A 16,895-nucleotide genomic window follows, 5' to 3' on the forward strand; every position below is an offset into this window, starting at 1 on the left:
TTTGGAACTATTTTCTACCCTAAAACACAACCCAATAAAAGCTCTGAAAAAGTATGGCCTTTCATCTGTTATCTGTCAGTGTAGCACTTATCTTACATCCCTTTTAGAAAAACTCTTTATTCCTGTTATTCGTGCTGGCTTCCCTCTCTTGAATTCACCTCCTCTCTCCAGGTTAGTAGGCCCTGGAGCTCACCAGTCTGTGTGCCAACGAGTCTGCCACTGTTGAATCTAACATCCAATTTCCAATCTTCCAATGTGAAAGTAACACTTCAAGTAGTTCTCTCTTAATGCCAATTCTGTCTTTAGCATCTTCTCTCCATTTTTTCTAGGTCATTTGTTCAGTCCTCAGACAGGTGGCACTAAACTGTAAGGTGCCTGAGGTCTAGGTGGCTTTTAATTCACTGTTGTAATATAATTTTATAACATCAGTGTTCAGACCAGGGCAAAGTACTTGATAAAACCTGAACAAAGGAACAAGGCTCATTGTGGTCTCAGGCTTGAGATAGGTACAAGCCCGTTCCATTACATTTTAAATGGTATTTTATTATGTATATTAGTGTTTACCTGCATTATGTCAGTGCACTACAAATGTGCCTGGTATACATGCAGTCCAAAAGAGGGTGTTGTACTCCCTGTAACTGGAATTACAATGGCTGTTAGCTGCCATGATGGTGCTGGGAATTGAACCTGGGTCCCCTGGAAAAGCAGCCAAAGCTCTTAACTGCTGAGCCATCTCACTAGCTCCATATATTTGATTCTTATTCTTCTCCATAGTTCATGTCTATAAATTTGAGTTGGTGGGTGATGGACCCCCTTCTCCCAGGAGATACAGAACTAAGTTTCTATGAACATCTGGTCACAACATTTCACAATAGACCAACACAGCCTTGTTTTATGTGTGTGTCCATTTAATGATCCCTTTATTTAGTAGACATTGTTGATTCGTTAACATGAGGTTCACAAGCAACATCACAATAATTCATGCATGCCTGAATGGGGCTTATCTAATACTCCTTGGGACACATGGTAGCCCTTACATGCTTAGAAATGATAAAAAAACACTTTGATACTATGCTTAGGAGTCATCTAAAATAGCAAAGCCACCAAAAAGATGCACACAACTGAAAACACACAGCATTAAATAGACCACGAAGGGTCACTGTGCTCAGGGAGCTGGCATGGGAAAGCAGAAGACTCCCTTGTTCAGCTTTATCTGGGGCTATGCCTGTTGGGTGACTCAACATTTTTACACATTGGTGAGTGACTATGGAAGCCCGATGGGTACTTGTTTCAGGATTACAAAACATTTTAGTGAGCAGAATTCTTAAACCAAGAAATGGGAGTACTGAGGATCACCTATATTGGCCTACCTTTCCGGGGCATGTGCAGTGCAAGCCAAAGACTTCTCTCCTGGGTCCACCCATGGCTGTGTAGGCTGCACAGTGCAAGGGATCAGGTAGATGGTGTACTCCCCGGAATAGTCCTTTCTAGAAACAGGCAGAGCAGACTGTAGTCAAGGTAATACCTGATGATGACTTAGCCTCAGACAGACAGGACTTCATTAAGCAGGGCTCAGGTGGCACTTATGCATCGACAACTCTGTAAGCACCACTTTGAGGAACTCATCTCTAATTATTCTAACATTCAGAGTATTATCCCCAATGTGTTAAATCTTTTTGTTTTTCATTTACTTAAGTCCTTTCTATGAGGGAAGCTGGAAAAAAAAAAAAAAAAAAAAAAAAAAAAAAAAAAAAAAAAAAGCCCAGTGCTAATAAAAATCCGAGGTTCAGGTGATGACAAAGAGAGTTAAGGAAACTTGCTAATTTGCTTAGTATTTCTTGTTGACTGACAACCTGTTAACATATCCTTAAATGCAAGAGCTTCTGTCTGTTAAAATGTAACTATGCCGGGCTATGTTGCAGAAAAGGAGGCAGGCACCATGGAAACAGCATCTCTCCTGAGCAGAATGGACGCAGCGTCCTAGGGAAATCCACCTCTATTTGGTTAGCTCTTGATTTTAGGGTGCCCTTCTCAGACTCGACCGCTTCATTCCCTTTCAAAATTGAAGAACACTAGAAATTCTCATGGGGGTGGGGGCTCAGTGTGCTTATGACAAGATGCAAAATTCTCCAGAAGTTTCTGTGCCTATCACTGACTTGCTACTAGGTAGCAGCCCCAGCCCTGGCAGGTTAAATGAAAGGAAGGAGAACATTCAGAAACTTCTGGAAGAATCTTTAAGTGTCTATGTTTCAAGCCCTTGAAAGAAGTTGAAAACTTTTCAGGTCAGGCTCCAGAAGCTTCCATCGTGGTATTTACCTGTTGTAAGAGCTCGTGGCTCGCCAGAGTTGATGAGGAGAATCAAATGTCTGAGCACTCCACAAGAGCTGCAGGTCAAACTGAATTCCTCCTAGGTGGTCTGGAGTCAGTATGAAAGATTTCACATCTGGGAGTGTGTGGTGCTCCATCACAAACTGTCCTGTTGCAGAGGGAAACCATCTTGATTTGTGGGTTTACTGTGTTTGCTTAAGGACCTAATTATTCTTTTTCCACCAGAGAATTAAGGGCATGTATACCCTTTAGAATATAACCTTCAATGGTTGAGATACTGTAGCATCTTACACCAGCCCACCACCCTACTTATAATGGACATTATGGTCATATAATGTATGTGTAAACATGTAGAAATGTGCTGAGATCATATACAAGCCTATGGATATTTATAGGACAATGAACACTGAATATATTCAGACTTCAATCTCAACAGATACATTTTAGGGTCTCAGTGTTTTATGAATAGAAATTCAATGTTGGATATAATCAGATTTAGATCTATTTGAGTCTTTGGTGGAAAGGGACAAGTGTAGATGTCCCTAAAAAGGTAAAGGTTACTTAACATCATCATTCTTAAGGTTCAGTGTGAGTGTTTAAGGTGGATAAGTTGATGGACTATTCTGGATGGAAATAAACTAGTGAGATAATACATGCAAAATGTAATGTGAAGTTTGGTTGGGTCTACTTTCATATATATATATATATATATATATATATATATATATTATATATTATTATATATAAATATATATTTATATATAAATATATATTTATATATAAATATATATGTTATATTATTATATATAAATATATATTTATATATAAATATTATATATATTATATATAATATATATTATATATAATATATATAATATTATTATAATTATAATGAAACATAAAGCAAGTAGGAAAAGCATTTATGAGATAAAGGGCAATTTATACAAAAACTATTATTCTGCGTTGCGTTCACTGAATATGAACTGGTACTTTGTTTTCTTTGTTCTTAGATGATGTCTGTTGAAGTGTTTGACGTAATGTACATAAAGATGGCAATTTGTTTTCAAATACAGTGACCTAAAAGAGTATGTCTGTGTTCATATATGGATAGTAAAATGTTAACACCCTTGACTTTATTTTTCATTGTTCTAATATTTCAACTTCTCTGAATGTTTGAATTATTTCTTAAAAGCGACTTAGGAAAAAATGCATTGAAAGTACCTCTGAATTTGGCATGGGTCTTGAACTCAATGACGAGACGGCCATCCTCTCTAATGTAGATTCTGATTATCTGAAGTCTTGCAGAGAGCACACTGTCTGTCTGGATCCCTGGACGAGCAACACAGAAAGTGTCAAAGTCGGGGCATGGAGAGCATTTTTTTGGATAGTGACCACCCTAGACTCTGTCTCAGGTGCATCTCTAAGGAGATCTAAGTATTTAGGTGAATGTGATTTAGTTATATATTCCCATGAGCATGGTTACAGACATGAGTGACAATTCGAACAGTACAGGAGCTCTTATTTGTGGCTTTCTATTTTTGATAGGTCTACTGTCTTTACTTTATCTATGTGGGTACCACTTGCCCCAGAAGCAGAAAATGTCCCATTTCAGAAAATAATGGATTTAAAACTTCCAGCACTACCACTCCTCTCTACTGTATTTTCCTTTACTTTTAGGACCTAACAGGGTCCTAAGTCTTGAGATATACATTTTATTCTCAAACCAATAGAGATGACAGGAACCTTCTAGAAAGTCAGTTGTGTGGACTTGACATACAATGAGTAGAGGCATGTATAGGTGCAATGCCTACTGGGTTCAGAATGATCTAAAATAAAATGAAATCGGTGGAGGAGAAAAACAAAAGTTAAGCAAACAACAGATACGATCCAAAGATCCAAGACTTGGCTCAGGCAGGAGACGTTGAGCTGTTTTCCCACAGGGAATACAAAACAAACAGGGTAGTCTGAGCTCAGGCCAGCTAAGGGAAGAAAGGACGTACTTTTCAATTGCTAGATTTGAAGCCTGTCTAAAGAATGTTTATGAAGCTCTTTGGCATCGCTCCCTCAGATGAAGGGTATCACTCTAGGAAAGGGAGGGGTGAGCAGAGGAGAAATGGAATTAACGGGAAGTGGGCTTGGGGTCGTGCTGGGGTACAGGACATTGGAAGTGAGAAACAAACAACAGAACAACAGATCAGGATGCTTTTTGGATCCAGTTAACCCATCCCCTCTTTTTTAAAAAGACCAAAGAAATATAGTTGCTGTTAGAGCTCACTACTTATCACGATCAAATGTGAGGTAGTAAGTATAGTTAAGACATCCGAGGGCATACCTGTTCTCCAGAGAACTGTGTCATAGAAGAAAGAGAACTCCATCTCAGTGTGGTGCTCTAAGGAGGCCCAGCCCCTGGGCGCTGTCACATAGATGTAGGACACGTAGAGAGGCACGTGAACCGTCAGGAACGACTGGGCAGAATCTCTCACCTGCCAGCAAAACAGTGTGCAAGAAACAGGCTTACCTCTTACCTGGGAGGATAGGGCAGAAGGCTATCATCTCTTGGTTCAGTTTTTATCCACTGCCTTAGTCACTGGATTATATAGTAATTCCTAACCTACACCTGCAGCTGGTCTTTGAAACATAAAGAAGGTACAAGGTAGCCAGACACCTCTTCAGAAGAGGTGACCTTCAAAAGGCTTTTCTGAGGAGGTGACCTAAAAGAGTAAGAAGCATCTTTCCCCCCCCCCAATCTTCAGTTTCTAGAGACATTCCCTGGAAATGTAAAGTCTCACATACTGAGGGATTGGCTTGCTGGCTTCTATGTCAGCACTTCCTACATTTGCTGAGAGTTTCCCAGAGACCCAAAGCCTGTTGGAAATGCTGATCAATGGTGACTGGAAAAATGGTCCTCTGAAATGGACACATGCTAGACTCAGGATGGTCTTGGTGAGCATCATATTCATGCTCCAGGAACAAAGGCCAGGGCCTTGGACATCCCATATAGGAAGCTCACCAACAGCTTAGGGCTTCGGGTGATGCAGCAGTTTACCGGCACAGACAGTACTCTGGAGAAATGTTTTAAAAGAGAACAGATCACACATCCAAGGGAAGACTGTTTTCTAAGAGGGTTCCTCTTACAGTTGTAATTTGCTGCACTGAAATAGATTTTATTGAGCCATGAACAAAAACAGGATAGAAAAGTAGCCATGTGCTAGAAGCTGCCTTTACAGTGAACTGTGTTCATGTATGGACAGGAGAAATTATTAACTAAAATTCATATTTTTATCTGGATGTATATTTCTTTTTTCTAACAAAAAGCTAAGTTGGTAAGTTTAGAGAAATTTTATTTTGTTATTGGCAATTTTTATGGGATATTGAAGGGTATATTTTTTCCTTATTTGCTTCTCATTATTTTTCTTTGTCTCAGATGGTGTTATTTGCTAATCTTTAAGAACATTTTCTGACAAATATCTTATGCATTCTTGCTGTGTGCTGTGTTGAGAGCGTGAGTCACAGTTTAATACGAATCCAGGGAGGTTACCTCACTAACGTCCACTGGTACTGCTTGAGAAATGCTGAAGGAGAGCCTACACCTAGTTTCTCTGGTTGTTTTTATTTTCAATTATGTATCAGCAATTTCAATTATTTTTAAAGAAACAGACAATACTGAAATACTTTTGAGTATTTATAATTTCTGTCTTAAATTTAAAAAATGGACAGAAGAAATCCTTGTCTGTGGGACTTTTAAATGACTATTATGAACAGAAATATCCAGATCTGTAATTGAAGAAAAATCATGGAGAACAGAGAATATTAATTTTCAAGGGGATGAACAATCAGGTTTGTGGCATCCATTGACTGTAGGCAGAAACAGAAAGCACCATCTGCCTTGAAGCTTTCTCCAGTAGGGGGCAGTGCTGCACACAAAACCAGAGGAACTGGGGCACACATTTGAATTAGAGACTACTCAATTGATTAAAATCCTTCCACAGATTCTCATTTAGTGAGGCTAAACTTGTTTTGAAATGAAAACCAAATAGCTAACAAGTTTTGGCTCTCACTGAGATACAGGCTCCAAAGTGGAATGGAGTTTGAGAATTAATTTTCTCACGAGACAGCCTAATCTCTCTGGTACTCTTACAGAATTCCTCTTCTGAGCCTTTCGAGTCTTCCTAGAAACACTTCTGTCATCAGGAATGTTTAATGTGTACACATGCACACACATATGCATGCCTGTTCATAGATCTGTTTTCGCAGGGTTTGTAAGTTTGGAATAAGCACAGGATCAGAATGTTTGAAACAATAGTGGCGCTTTGGAATCCAGAGTTGTCTTCTGAGAGATGAACCACCTGCTACGCTGATTCACGCCAAGTGGGGAAGAACCCCACTAGCAAATGTTCTTCATTTTCCAAAGTATACACAGCGAAAAGAATCACACATCCATTTAAAGAAGCAGATACTAGATTTTTGTACAGATGACTTGCTACAATAATTTTTTTTAACACAGTAACTTGATTTAAAAGACCCCAGGGCTCTTTAAGTCACAATACAGCCAAGGCCCTTGATAAGGAACTTAAAAAGAATATTCTCTTGCCTGGCTAAATAGAACAACCGGGTATTTAGCTGACAGAGGCACTTCTAGAGCAGAGTTGGCATGGCACCCAGGCACAATATCCCAGAGAACTCACCTGAAAGTCAGCAGTCACAGAGCCCCCACACACGTCGATAAGCTCTGTCATGTCATAGTATGCATCAAAGGTCCACAAGCAGCTCTTCAGGTTCAGGTGTCTGTATAGCTGGATGGTTTTGTGCTCCCGTACATTTGGGTCAAACTGGAAGGGACGGTCATAGCCAGGGCCCAGGGCAGTACTGTGGAAACCTGCATCATCCAGGAACCCTGCCTCTGCAGGGGAGGGAGGAAACAATGAACGGTGACTTGGTCTGAGCATGCCAGGAGCTGGGTAAAGGGGAGCTCACTGGGCTGTCCATCTGAGACGCTGGCTGGATCTACCTTGGACTCCCGGTGTACAGTAAGGTCAAGAGGAGAGCTGGTAAAGAGCTGAGCTGCCTGTTGGGAGCTGAGATCATGGCTCAGCAGGCAAAATGTTCCTCACGAAATATACATGAGGGTCTGTGGCAGATTTGCTCCAATGCTTGCATTATGTTATTTGGTATGTAAGATGCTGAGGGTCCCTGCCCCCAGTTGGTTCTGATTGGTAAGTAAAGTTGTTGGAAGCCAGTAGCTGGGCAGGGAGACAGAGGCAGGTCTTTAGAATTCTCAGGCAAGAGGACCAAGGGAGAAAGAAGAATCATCATGCTGGGAAAGGAATTACGATACAGGCTTGAGAGCTTCAGAAGAAAGAGCATACCAATCATGAGAGAGCTGGGGAAGAGTGGCCCCAGTGCACCCCACCACCACCACCAATTGAGTCTAGGGTAGCAGAGATGGAATATAGACTTTAGTAAGTAATAACTCAGGAGTATTGGAGGGGAGGTGTTAGCAAAGTTGAAGTTTCGGAGTGGCACATTCACTGAGCTGTTTAAGGGATATTAAAATAGAAGGGTGTGTGTGTGTGTGTGTGTGTGTGTGTGTGTGTGTGTGTCTGTGTGTCTTTCATTCAGGAACTCAGAATGCTTGGACAGGTATGGAGGAATGTATGCACTGCTGCCAGGGCAATTAGAGCAGATTAATCAACTACTGAAAAAACGGCCTGATTAGGGATCTCCAGCACCCATGGGAAAAAGCTAGGTATGGAGGCATGTATGAGTATGTATGGCCCCAGTGCTGAAGCATAGAGACACATGAATCCTTGAAACTCACTGGCCAGCCAGGAAGCTCCAGGCTTAAAGAGAGGATGCTGTCTCAAAAAGTAAGGTTGAGAATGACTGAGGAAGACATCTGTAATTGAACTTTGGCCTACACATATGTACAAACATGCATATGTAGATGAACATGTACACAACACACACACACACTCACACACACCCAAAGAGAAGGAAAAGGAGAGAGAGAGAGAGAGAGAGAGAGAGAGAGAGAGAGAGAGAGAGAAGAAAGAGAGAGAGAGACACAGAGAGGCAGGAAGAGACAACACTGAGCTGTTGCCTGGGGCTAAATGGGGCACTGCCCCTTTAAGAAACTCGGGTACCCAGGAGAAAGGGTGAACAGATAGCACAGAGCCATGGATGAATAAAACAGATTTTCCAAGGATTTCTATGCATCCTGTGGCTCACCACTGGTCCTGATGAAATTGCTGTGCTATATAGATCGCTCACATATGAAAAACTATTTTAAGGCCAATTTGAAGCACAGTTTTTATGGAAAGCCATCAAACCAACATCTAACTTCCTTTTCTTCCTCCCTCCAATGGTTTCTGAACTCTGTGGTGTGTGTGTGGCGGGGAGGGAACCATCGTAATTAGTAGATAGCTTACTAATGATGTCTGACTAAACATCACCTGCTACAGGTCAAAATTACTAGATCAAACCCTGTGACTTGTTCTAGATTACAGAAGACAGCTGAATGCTGGTCCAGTTTTAGGACATTGGAGATATAATAAAAGTTTTCACATCTTTAATTGTGTACATGTGTGCGCATGCATGTGTGTGTACTTGTGTGTGTGTGCATGTGTGTGTGCACATGTGTGTATCTGTGTGTATGTGTGTGTGTTGGTGCATGTATGTGTGTGGGTGCATGTGTGTGTGTACATGTGTGTGTGTTTGTGCATGTGTGCATACGTGTGTATATGTGTGCATGTGTGTATGTGTGCGTGTGTGTGCATGAGTGTACGTGTGTGTATGTGTGTGTGTGTTTGTGTGCATGAGTGTGTGCACATGTGTGTATGTGTGTGTGTATGTGTGTGTGTGTGTGTCTAAGACCATTACATGGAGGTCAGAGGATGACATGGGAGTCAGTTCTCTCCTTCCACCACATTGGCCCTGGGGACCAAACTCAGGTCATCATGCTTTGAGGCAAGCGCCTAAACCCTCTGTGCATCTTTCTGGTTCCAGAATATAATTTTTATAGTCCTAAAAGTAGCCATCATGTTTAAAAGAGACAAAGAGGCAGGGAGAGACAATGCTGAGCTGTCTGTTGCCTGGGGTTAAATGGGGAACTGCCCCTTTAAGAACGTAATCTGCCCTTGGTCCCACCAAGAGTGGGACCTCACTTGACCTGTGATGAATTTAAACATTATTTAAGCAGGGAGAGATAGAGATTTTCAGTTTTTAATCATACCATTTCTTTTATTGCCTACGTGTGTGTGCCAATTAAACTTTCATGTGCAGTTCAATGGTTTAAGAATAATTTGTGCTCAACTAATTCTACTGCACGAAGACCACCACTACCAAAAATGACACTTAATGAACATGAAAGAGCAGATAAATGCATTTCTGTCTTCAAAACCACTGTTGAATGATTCATCAGCAGAAAAGTGGTGGGGGAGAGGCAGGGGGATGACAAACATTGCATGCACACTTGCCAAAGTAAATGGAAACGGACAGGACTTTTTGTGGAGTGAAATGTCTGCGGTGATGAACACAGATGCACAGGCTTTAGCTGTTGGCTTCTTCATGTCCTCATCTGCTGCTGATGCCCAGCTGAGGTCAAGCTCTTGCTGAGACAAGCCCATCCAGTGATGGGGGAAGGGGAGAAGAGGGATGAAGACGGCGGAGGGGGAAGGGAAGGGGTAGGGAGGTTTCTTTTCAGCATTGCCAGGCTGCAGTGCTCTTGGGCATTTTACTGTGCCCTGTCCTGCTTCTTCCCCTATCTCTAAAGAAAACTATGTGCTCTAAACTTTATCTCAGTTCCCACTTCTAGATCATCCATCCTCAGCCTCTACAATCTGCACCTTCGTTTTCTAAAGATGTTGCTATCATGGGAGCAATCACAAAACTAAGAATGGTCTCCATAGGTGCGGAAGTAACTAGTTTTTCCCACGGAGGCATTTCAGATGTAACATCAGGTTGAATACTCCCAATCTGACTAGTAGAAACCGTTGTTCTCACATTCCAGACAAGAACACAGTGGCTGAGAGAGGTCAAGCTATTTTTGTTAAGGTCTATAACAGTGTTTCTCAACCTGGGAGTCAAATGACCCCTTTCATAGTGGGGTCACCTAAGAACATTAGAAATATCAGATATTTACATTAAAATTCACAACAGTGGTAAAATCAGAGTACAAAGTAGCAATGAAGTAATGTTATGATTGGGGTCATCACAACATGAGGAACTGCATTAAATGGTCGCAGCATTAGGACGGTGAAGAACCACTGGTCTACAGCTAATGACCCAGAACAGACTCTGAGTCTAAGTTCATTGTATTTGAGAGTCCCTCATTTTCCTGTTGACTTCAGTTATGCTCTCTGTGTGTGGACGTTCTTGAAGAAGGAAAAATTCATACAGAGCTGAGGACTGGAAACCATGAAAAGTTTAATCCTCCCCACCGAGCCCCACCTCCAAAGCGGTTACACAGGCGGACGGACTCACCTGAGAGGCCTCGCAGGTCCCGGGCAGTGACTAGGTTGGAGCAGACATGCTGGTGTCTGTAGATGGACTCTGACAACAGGAAGTGCAGGTTGTGTAGGGGCATGGTTGAGATAAGGGGCAGCATCCCATCCTGGTGAGGGATCTGCACGGAGATGTGGATTCTACAGGATAGAACAGACAAGGGTTCAGCTCCGCTGGGTGGGCAGGAGCTGCCACCTGAGCACATTCGTGTCACTAATTTGTCTTTGCTGGTGAATTATAGCAATCTTTTTCTTCCCTTGAAGTTTTCTGTGCAGGATTTATGTCTGAACATGACTGAGTAGACACACATGGAGGGCTGCTTTCACTCCTAGTGAACCCTCAATACTCCATGGCAATCAGGAAGTATAGAATTTTTCTCCCTATATAAGAAATCGTAACATCACACTCAAAAAATAAAGCTTCATTTGCTCTGATTGGCAAATTTGTCTTTAGGAGCTAAGGCGTAGTGACCAGTGCAGCGGCTGTCCCTACACTGTCTCCATGCATGCTGAGGGTTGTCCCCACACTGTCCCCATGCATGCTGAGGGCTGTTCCCACACTGTCCCCATGCATGCTGAGGGCTGACATGGTTATATGTTTCTTTGTGTGCATGTGTCATGTATGTTGTATGCATGTTTGCATGTGTGTGGGTGCACATGCACATGTGTCTTCACGTGCCCTTGAGGAAGCTGGAAGCTGATATCAGGTGCCATCCTGGAGCTCACTCCACTTGAAGGCAGGGTCTCTTGCTGAGCCTGGTAGCTCACTGGTTCTAGCAGTCTTGGCTAGCCCAGTTGCCCCGGTGAACCAATCTGTGTCTGAGCACTGGGGTTACAAGTGGCTTCAACAACCCCTTAGTTTTTACCACAGATTCTAAGGATCTGAACTCTCGTCCTCACACTTGTGTGATGAGTGTGTTAGCCACTGAACCACTTCCCCAGCCTGTTTATATGCTTTTAAACATTTATTTTAATAATACAATAATGAAAAAAAATGGCTGAATTCTTAAAATTTCAGGTCAGTTTCTTCATCCAGCCAGCAGATCCTAGTAACCACTGTGTCTCTCTCCACCTAAAAATAGCCATCTCTTGCATCTCTCCTCTCAAGTCCCCGGCACCTTGCTTTCCATTCTGAGCATCCTCATCTGCAGCGACCTTTCCCTCAGTCTCCATTGCTCAGCCACAGGCAGCCTTTGTCCCAGGCTGTCTGTGACTTACTTATACTGGCTGCTATGTTTAGAGACTGCTTATCTCTCCTCCCCACTCTGAGGACAAGGGCCATTTCCTTCATTGCTTTTGTCCCTGCAGTGCATGTAGAATACAACTCAAAGTAAAATATGAAGTTAATGAATATCGGCTCAAGTCTGGGACACAAGCAGAGCTGTACTTACGGGCTGCATTTGTTTTCATTGCACAAGTTTAAATTTTCACAAAGCTTATTGAGAGTGGGCGCTGGGTTCCTAAAGCTTGTCTGTAAGCTCATTTTTTTAAAGAGAATCCAGACTTGGGGGTGTAAAGAGCTCTTTACCTAGGAAAGGGTTGGCGCTGCCCTGTTCCTCTGTTTCTGCTGCTTAACGAAAATAAACTGTATTCTTTTGGACCGAAGAGAGATTTGCATATGCTTGGACCTGCTCAGATGTTCACAAAGGTAAATGCTTACATTCTAAGAAGCTTAATGAATATGTATGACATGGGGGAAATTTCTTCTGCTATGCAAAAGAAAATGAAATTAAAATCACGGTGCCAGAGGAAAAAGAAATAAGTCCAGCGACTTGTAGTTATGACTTTTATTACTCATTAGCTCAGCCTCTAGTCAGCAAGTATGTCATGAGGACTAGAAGCCCTGAAGTAGATGGAGGAGATACAAGGTCAACAGTCCTGACCCCTGCCCTTTAGGTTTTTTACCATCTACCACACCACATGGTTACCCAGAATTATAACTTGCTGAAGGGGGCACAGGTGGGCATCAGAGGAGCCTCTAAGTTGAGGTGGAAGATATGTTCAAAGTGTTCCTAGAAGAGAGGCTGTGGGCGCCACAGTACAGAACAAGAGGACTTAAGCATCACAAGTGGAGTTGAAGCACATAACCCCAAAGAGTTTGAAGTCCTCAGAGAGTAAAGTGATCTCTGCAGGTGTCGGGCAGGAGAAAAGCAGGGAGATAAATGAGCCTAGAAAGACAGGTGAGGGGCCTGACTGCAAGGGGCCTTTGAAGAAAGGTTTTCTTCTGACGCTTTATTTACCACTATTCAATTTTGCAGAAGCATTTTTCACTGATCTGCCCCAACTGGAAAACACATAAGGATAGTTGAAATCTACTCCTGGAGGGAGGAAGTCGTTGCCTGACCTGTTTGGATGTTCTTTGTGTTTGACGTCCAGGTACTTCAAGGTTGCAATGAAGGACTGTGCCTGGAAGCCCCGAGATGTCCCAGCCACTACTGGGGTGTGGCAGATAGCACTGTCCGTTCCAATGGTAACAACATTGCTCCTCAAGGGGGTCCCCACATGGCCCACCTTGTCCACAGCCTTGGCCACACAACGCACGTGGAACCTCCGGCTGAAGTAAATGCTGTCAAGGACCTGTAGGAAAAATAAAGTGTCACAGGCGGGAATATAATGCATAATCACATCTTTATATCTGATAAGTATGATATAGCAAGCTCTGTTACTAAGTTAGCTATGGAGGCAATTCATCTATCCATCCATGCATCTATCCACCCATGCATGCATCCATCCACCCACCCACCCATCTGTTCATTTATCATGTGTGTGGTCAATGATATCCACCATGGACCAGGTCAGAGAAGTAAATACATTCAGTCTGAAGGGATGAGGTAGAAAAATGTACAAGTAAAGGTGAAGCAAGCACCTCAAGATAACCGACAGTAACCGTGCCTCTTGTTCTCTTTAGATTTGAGGTTTAGCATAAGGACAACATAACTGTTTCTCACATCTTCCAGCAAGAATCCTTGGTCTCAACCAGGCTTCTGTTGCAGAGAACAGGCTGCAATGGGGTTAAGGCCTAGACACACGAGACTTCGAAATTCCTTGTCTTCAGGAAAAAGCCTCCACTCCCTCCCTAATGACTTTTCTAGCTTGGAATCAGCCTTTCAAGAGTGCAAGGAAGAGGCTAAGATGCCTGGCCAGTGATGTCCTAGCCTCAGAAATCTCCTGTGCAGACTGCAGAGTGCCTCCCAAAGAAACACCCATTCCCTTCTTGTCACCCCCACTTTATCAGCTTTTGTCTCCCCAACATTAGCAGCTTTTCTCCTCCCTGCTCCCAGACATCTTTCCACTACTGGCTGACCAGGGAGGCTGACTGGAGGGGCCAGTTCCTGATCATCATCAGTCAGATGTCCAATAAAGTTTCATCTTTGTGTAGAAATCTGCTGACAGCAACCTGGCTTTTGTATCAGGCAGTGAGCCCCCGTTGCTTCCCACAACCCTGCAGAGGTCTGTGTGTCTAACAAGCTTGAGGCAGAGAACCTGGCCTATGACATTCCTTGGCCTTTGAAAGTCTTTCTCCAGATCCCTTCACATTTTCAAATGTGCAGGGGCAAGAGGAGGGAGCAAAGGCAGCTGAGAGGCAGTTTCAGTCCCTGTCACCTGGACATGTCAGGTGCTGCGTGCGTACATGGGTATACACGCATGGGTAGTACAGGTCAGAAAAATTAATTAGTCGTTCTGTGTGCCTTAGACCTCCCACCAAGCAATCACATAAATGTAGAAATTCCTCCCTTGGAAACAATTTTCATTGAAGTCCATTAAAAATTAAAGAAGACTTCCCCATTAAACTTTTTTTAATTAGCTGCCACCTCTTTATTTATTTATAAATGGACTTAGTCTAGGATAGATGTTAGGCAGGTTACAAAAATGCATAAACACAATGATACTAAATAAATAATTGAAGAAATGAATGGAAAGCAACGGAAACTGGGGGAAAGAATGTTAGTCACCAGTTCATCGCAGGAGTTACAGCACTGTAAATTTAGTACCTATTTTTAAAAATGTACTTTTGGCTCAAATAAAAAGTTTTGTTGAAATGCAGTTAGAGACTTAACAATATAATAAGCTGTTAAGTCTTAAAGGGTTTTATGTCTGTCTCTGTATGCATACATGCGAGAGTATGTGTGTGTGTTTGTGTGTGTGTATTGGCGTGTACTGACATCTTGGGTTCTCCGTTCTTGTCTCCCACTTTCCTTAAGGCAGGATTCCTCTGTTGTTTGCCACTGCCCTGCATGCTCCAGGATCACAAGCTTCCAGGGATTCTCTACCAACCATTTTACCACAGGATCACTGAAATGATAGGCTTCTATGCCCAGTTTTATGTGTGTTCTTGGGATTCGAACTCAAGTTCTCATATGTGTTCAGCAAGAGCTCAATCTAATAAGCATCTCTCAAGCTCTTATGTTTTTTGTAATATAGAAGGCCATTTAAATTTGTACTACACTGCAAAAGAATGGATTTCCCAGCCTTTGTGAGCAAGTTGTGTCAAAGACAATAGCTACAAGTGACCCTGTTCTATTGCACTCGTCAAAGAGTATAAACTAGTTAGGAAAGTGTCCTAGACAGCTAGAGTCTGTGGTGAACCTGAGCCTTGACTGCCTTGATGTCCTTGTCAGAAAAACACTGACGTTATTGGTGTAGGAGAAAATCTGCTATGGGGCACTTCTCCCAAGTTTAGACAAACATCAGTAATCACAGCTCTCTGGTGGGTGAAAGGTGGGGTTGGGGGTGGATCTGCTCTTTGAAAAAAAAAACAAAACAAACTAACAACTGCCCCAGGAGCTCCTGTTCATGTCTTCTCAGATGGCTTTGCAAAGCACAGACCACACAGTAAGTGGCCCTCTGTTTAAAATTCACTCCCTACTGTGTGCCATTCAACTGCTGGTTATTTGAAGTCATGTGAATGTGGTAGAATTCTGAATCCATGTCCTCAAGAAGCTCATACCCAAATACTTCATTGAATGATTAAAAAATACATAAAAAGGAATCACCAGTACCTGCCTGGAATCCTGGACTTGCTTAACCATTTATAAACCACATTTGTCAGTGGTCCTGTCAAGTGGCTGAATGGAAGGCATATTATTTTACAGATCAGGGGACTGAGAGAGGTCAAAGAGCTCCTCTATGTTAAATGGCTGAAAGGTATTTGTAAAGACGCTGACAGATGACTGCTTAGTTTCTTCCTATTACACCATGTTACTTTTCCTGACATCTATAATTATTCCTAACAAATTATTATTTGTTTTATTCCAAATGCCATGCACAAAATGCATGGAATTTGACAGACTAGAGCAACACTAGCTCTTTCCCTCCTGGAGGCGTCAGCCTGACTCACCTTGTGGTTGACACTGGTGAATGGTGTGTTATCAGTGATGGTCTCAAAGGGAGACCGAGCTCCATTGCCATCGGTGGGTGCAGCCACTTCCCAGCTGAACTGCACAGATGTCTGGTTGATACCAGCCTCACTGCAGCGCTCCTTCATGACAGTATACCTAGGGTAGCGGGGGTCACAGGGTGTGACACAGACTAGTGGGTAGCCTGGGGATGGGGCTTTCTTGACTCCTTCCTTTGTCAGCTCCTCCACATGATCATAGTCAGCAAGAGTGACAACCTAGGAAAAAGCAGCAGAGCTCAGGCTGGGCTGAGGAACACAAGGACCTACCACACCCTTCCCTGAGACCCTCACAGCCTCTTCGTGGGGGTTCTGTAACCCACAACAGGAAACGGTGCAGTTCTTTGCCAGGCAAAAATGAAGATGCCATGAGTGAAGGAGATCCTGTCAGAAGCTCTATTATCCTACTGAATGCATTCTGAAACCAGAGCCTTATCTCTTATGTGAAAACAGGCTCTATTTTACACATTAAAATCCAAATTCTGTCACTAATGGCAGCTGCTAATTTAGAGGTGCATTAAATTGTTAATGGTGCATAGAGGCACACTTGCCCAAAATAGGAAAAATAAAAAGGAGGTGGCTTTGTTTCATAGTCAAGTAAGAGATAAATTTTGAAATAGTCTCCCCTCTAATACATGAGAGACTAGTTACGGGAGGTTAGGAGAGTTGTG

The 16,895-nt window shown here is 42.6% G+C and overlaps 1 protein-coding gene across 2 annotated transcripts in view; it reads right to left on the reverse strand.

Moving 5' to 3' along the window:
• The window catches only part of Fras1 (Fraser extracellular matrix complex subunit 1), a 400,677-nt gene that overhangs the window by 10,779 nt on the left and 373,003 nt on the right, over positions 1-16,895 (reverse strand). For both annotated transcript variants that reach the window (XM_076926449.1, XM_076926448.1), the window contains exons 63-70: positions 16,168-16,443; positions 13,174-13,406; positions 10,810-10,970; positions 7,014-7,228; positions 4,661-4,811; positions 3,550-3,657; positions 2,317-2,476; positions 1,371-1,487 (exon numbers count right to left, since the gene is read on the reverse strand). In XM_076926449.1, the coding sequence (XP_076782564.1) occupies positions 1,371-1,487; positions 2,317-2,476; positions 3,550-3,657; positions 4,661-4,811; positions 7,014-7,228; positions 10,810-10,970; positions 13,174-13,406; positions 16,168-16,443 (1,421 nt within the window). The remainder of the gene's footprint in view (positions 1-1,370; positions 1,488-2,316; positions 2,477-3,549; positions 3,658-4,660; positions 4,812-7,013; positions 7,229-10,809; positions 10,971-13,173; positions 13,407-16,167; positions 16,444-16,895) is intronic.

Source organism: Arvicanthis niloticus, chromosome 27, assembly GCF_011762505.2.
Source record: "Arvicanthis niloticus isolate mArvNil1 chromosome 27, mArvNil1.pat.X, whole genome shotgun sequence".
Lineage (NCBI taxonomy): Eukaryota > Metazoa > Chordata > Mammalia > Rodentia > Muridae > Arvicanthis > Arvicanthis niloticus.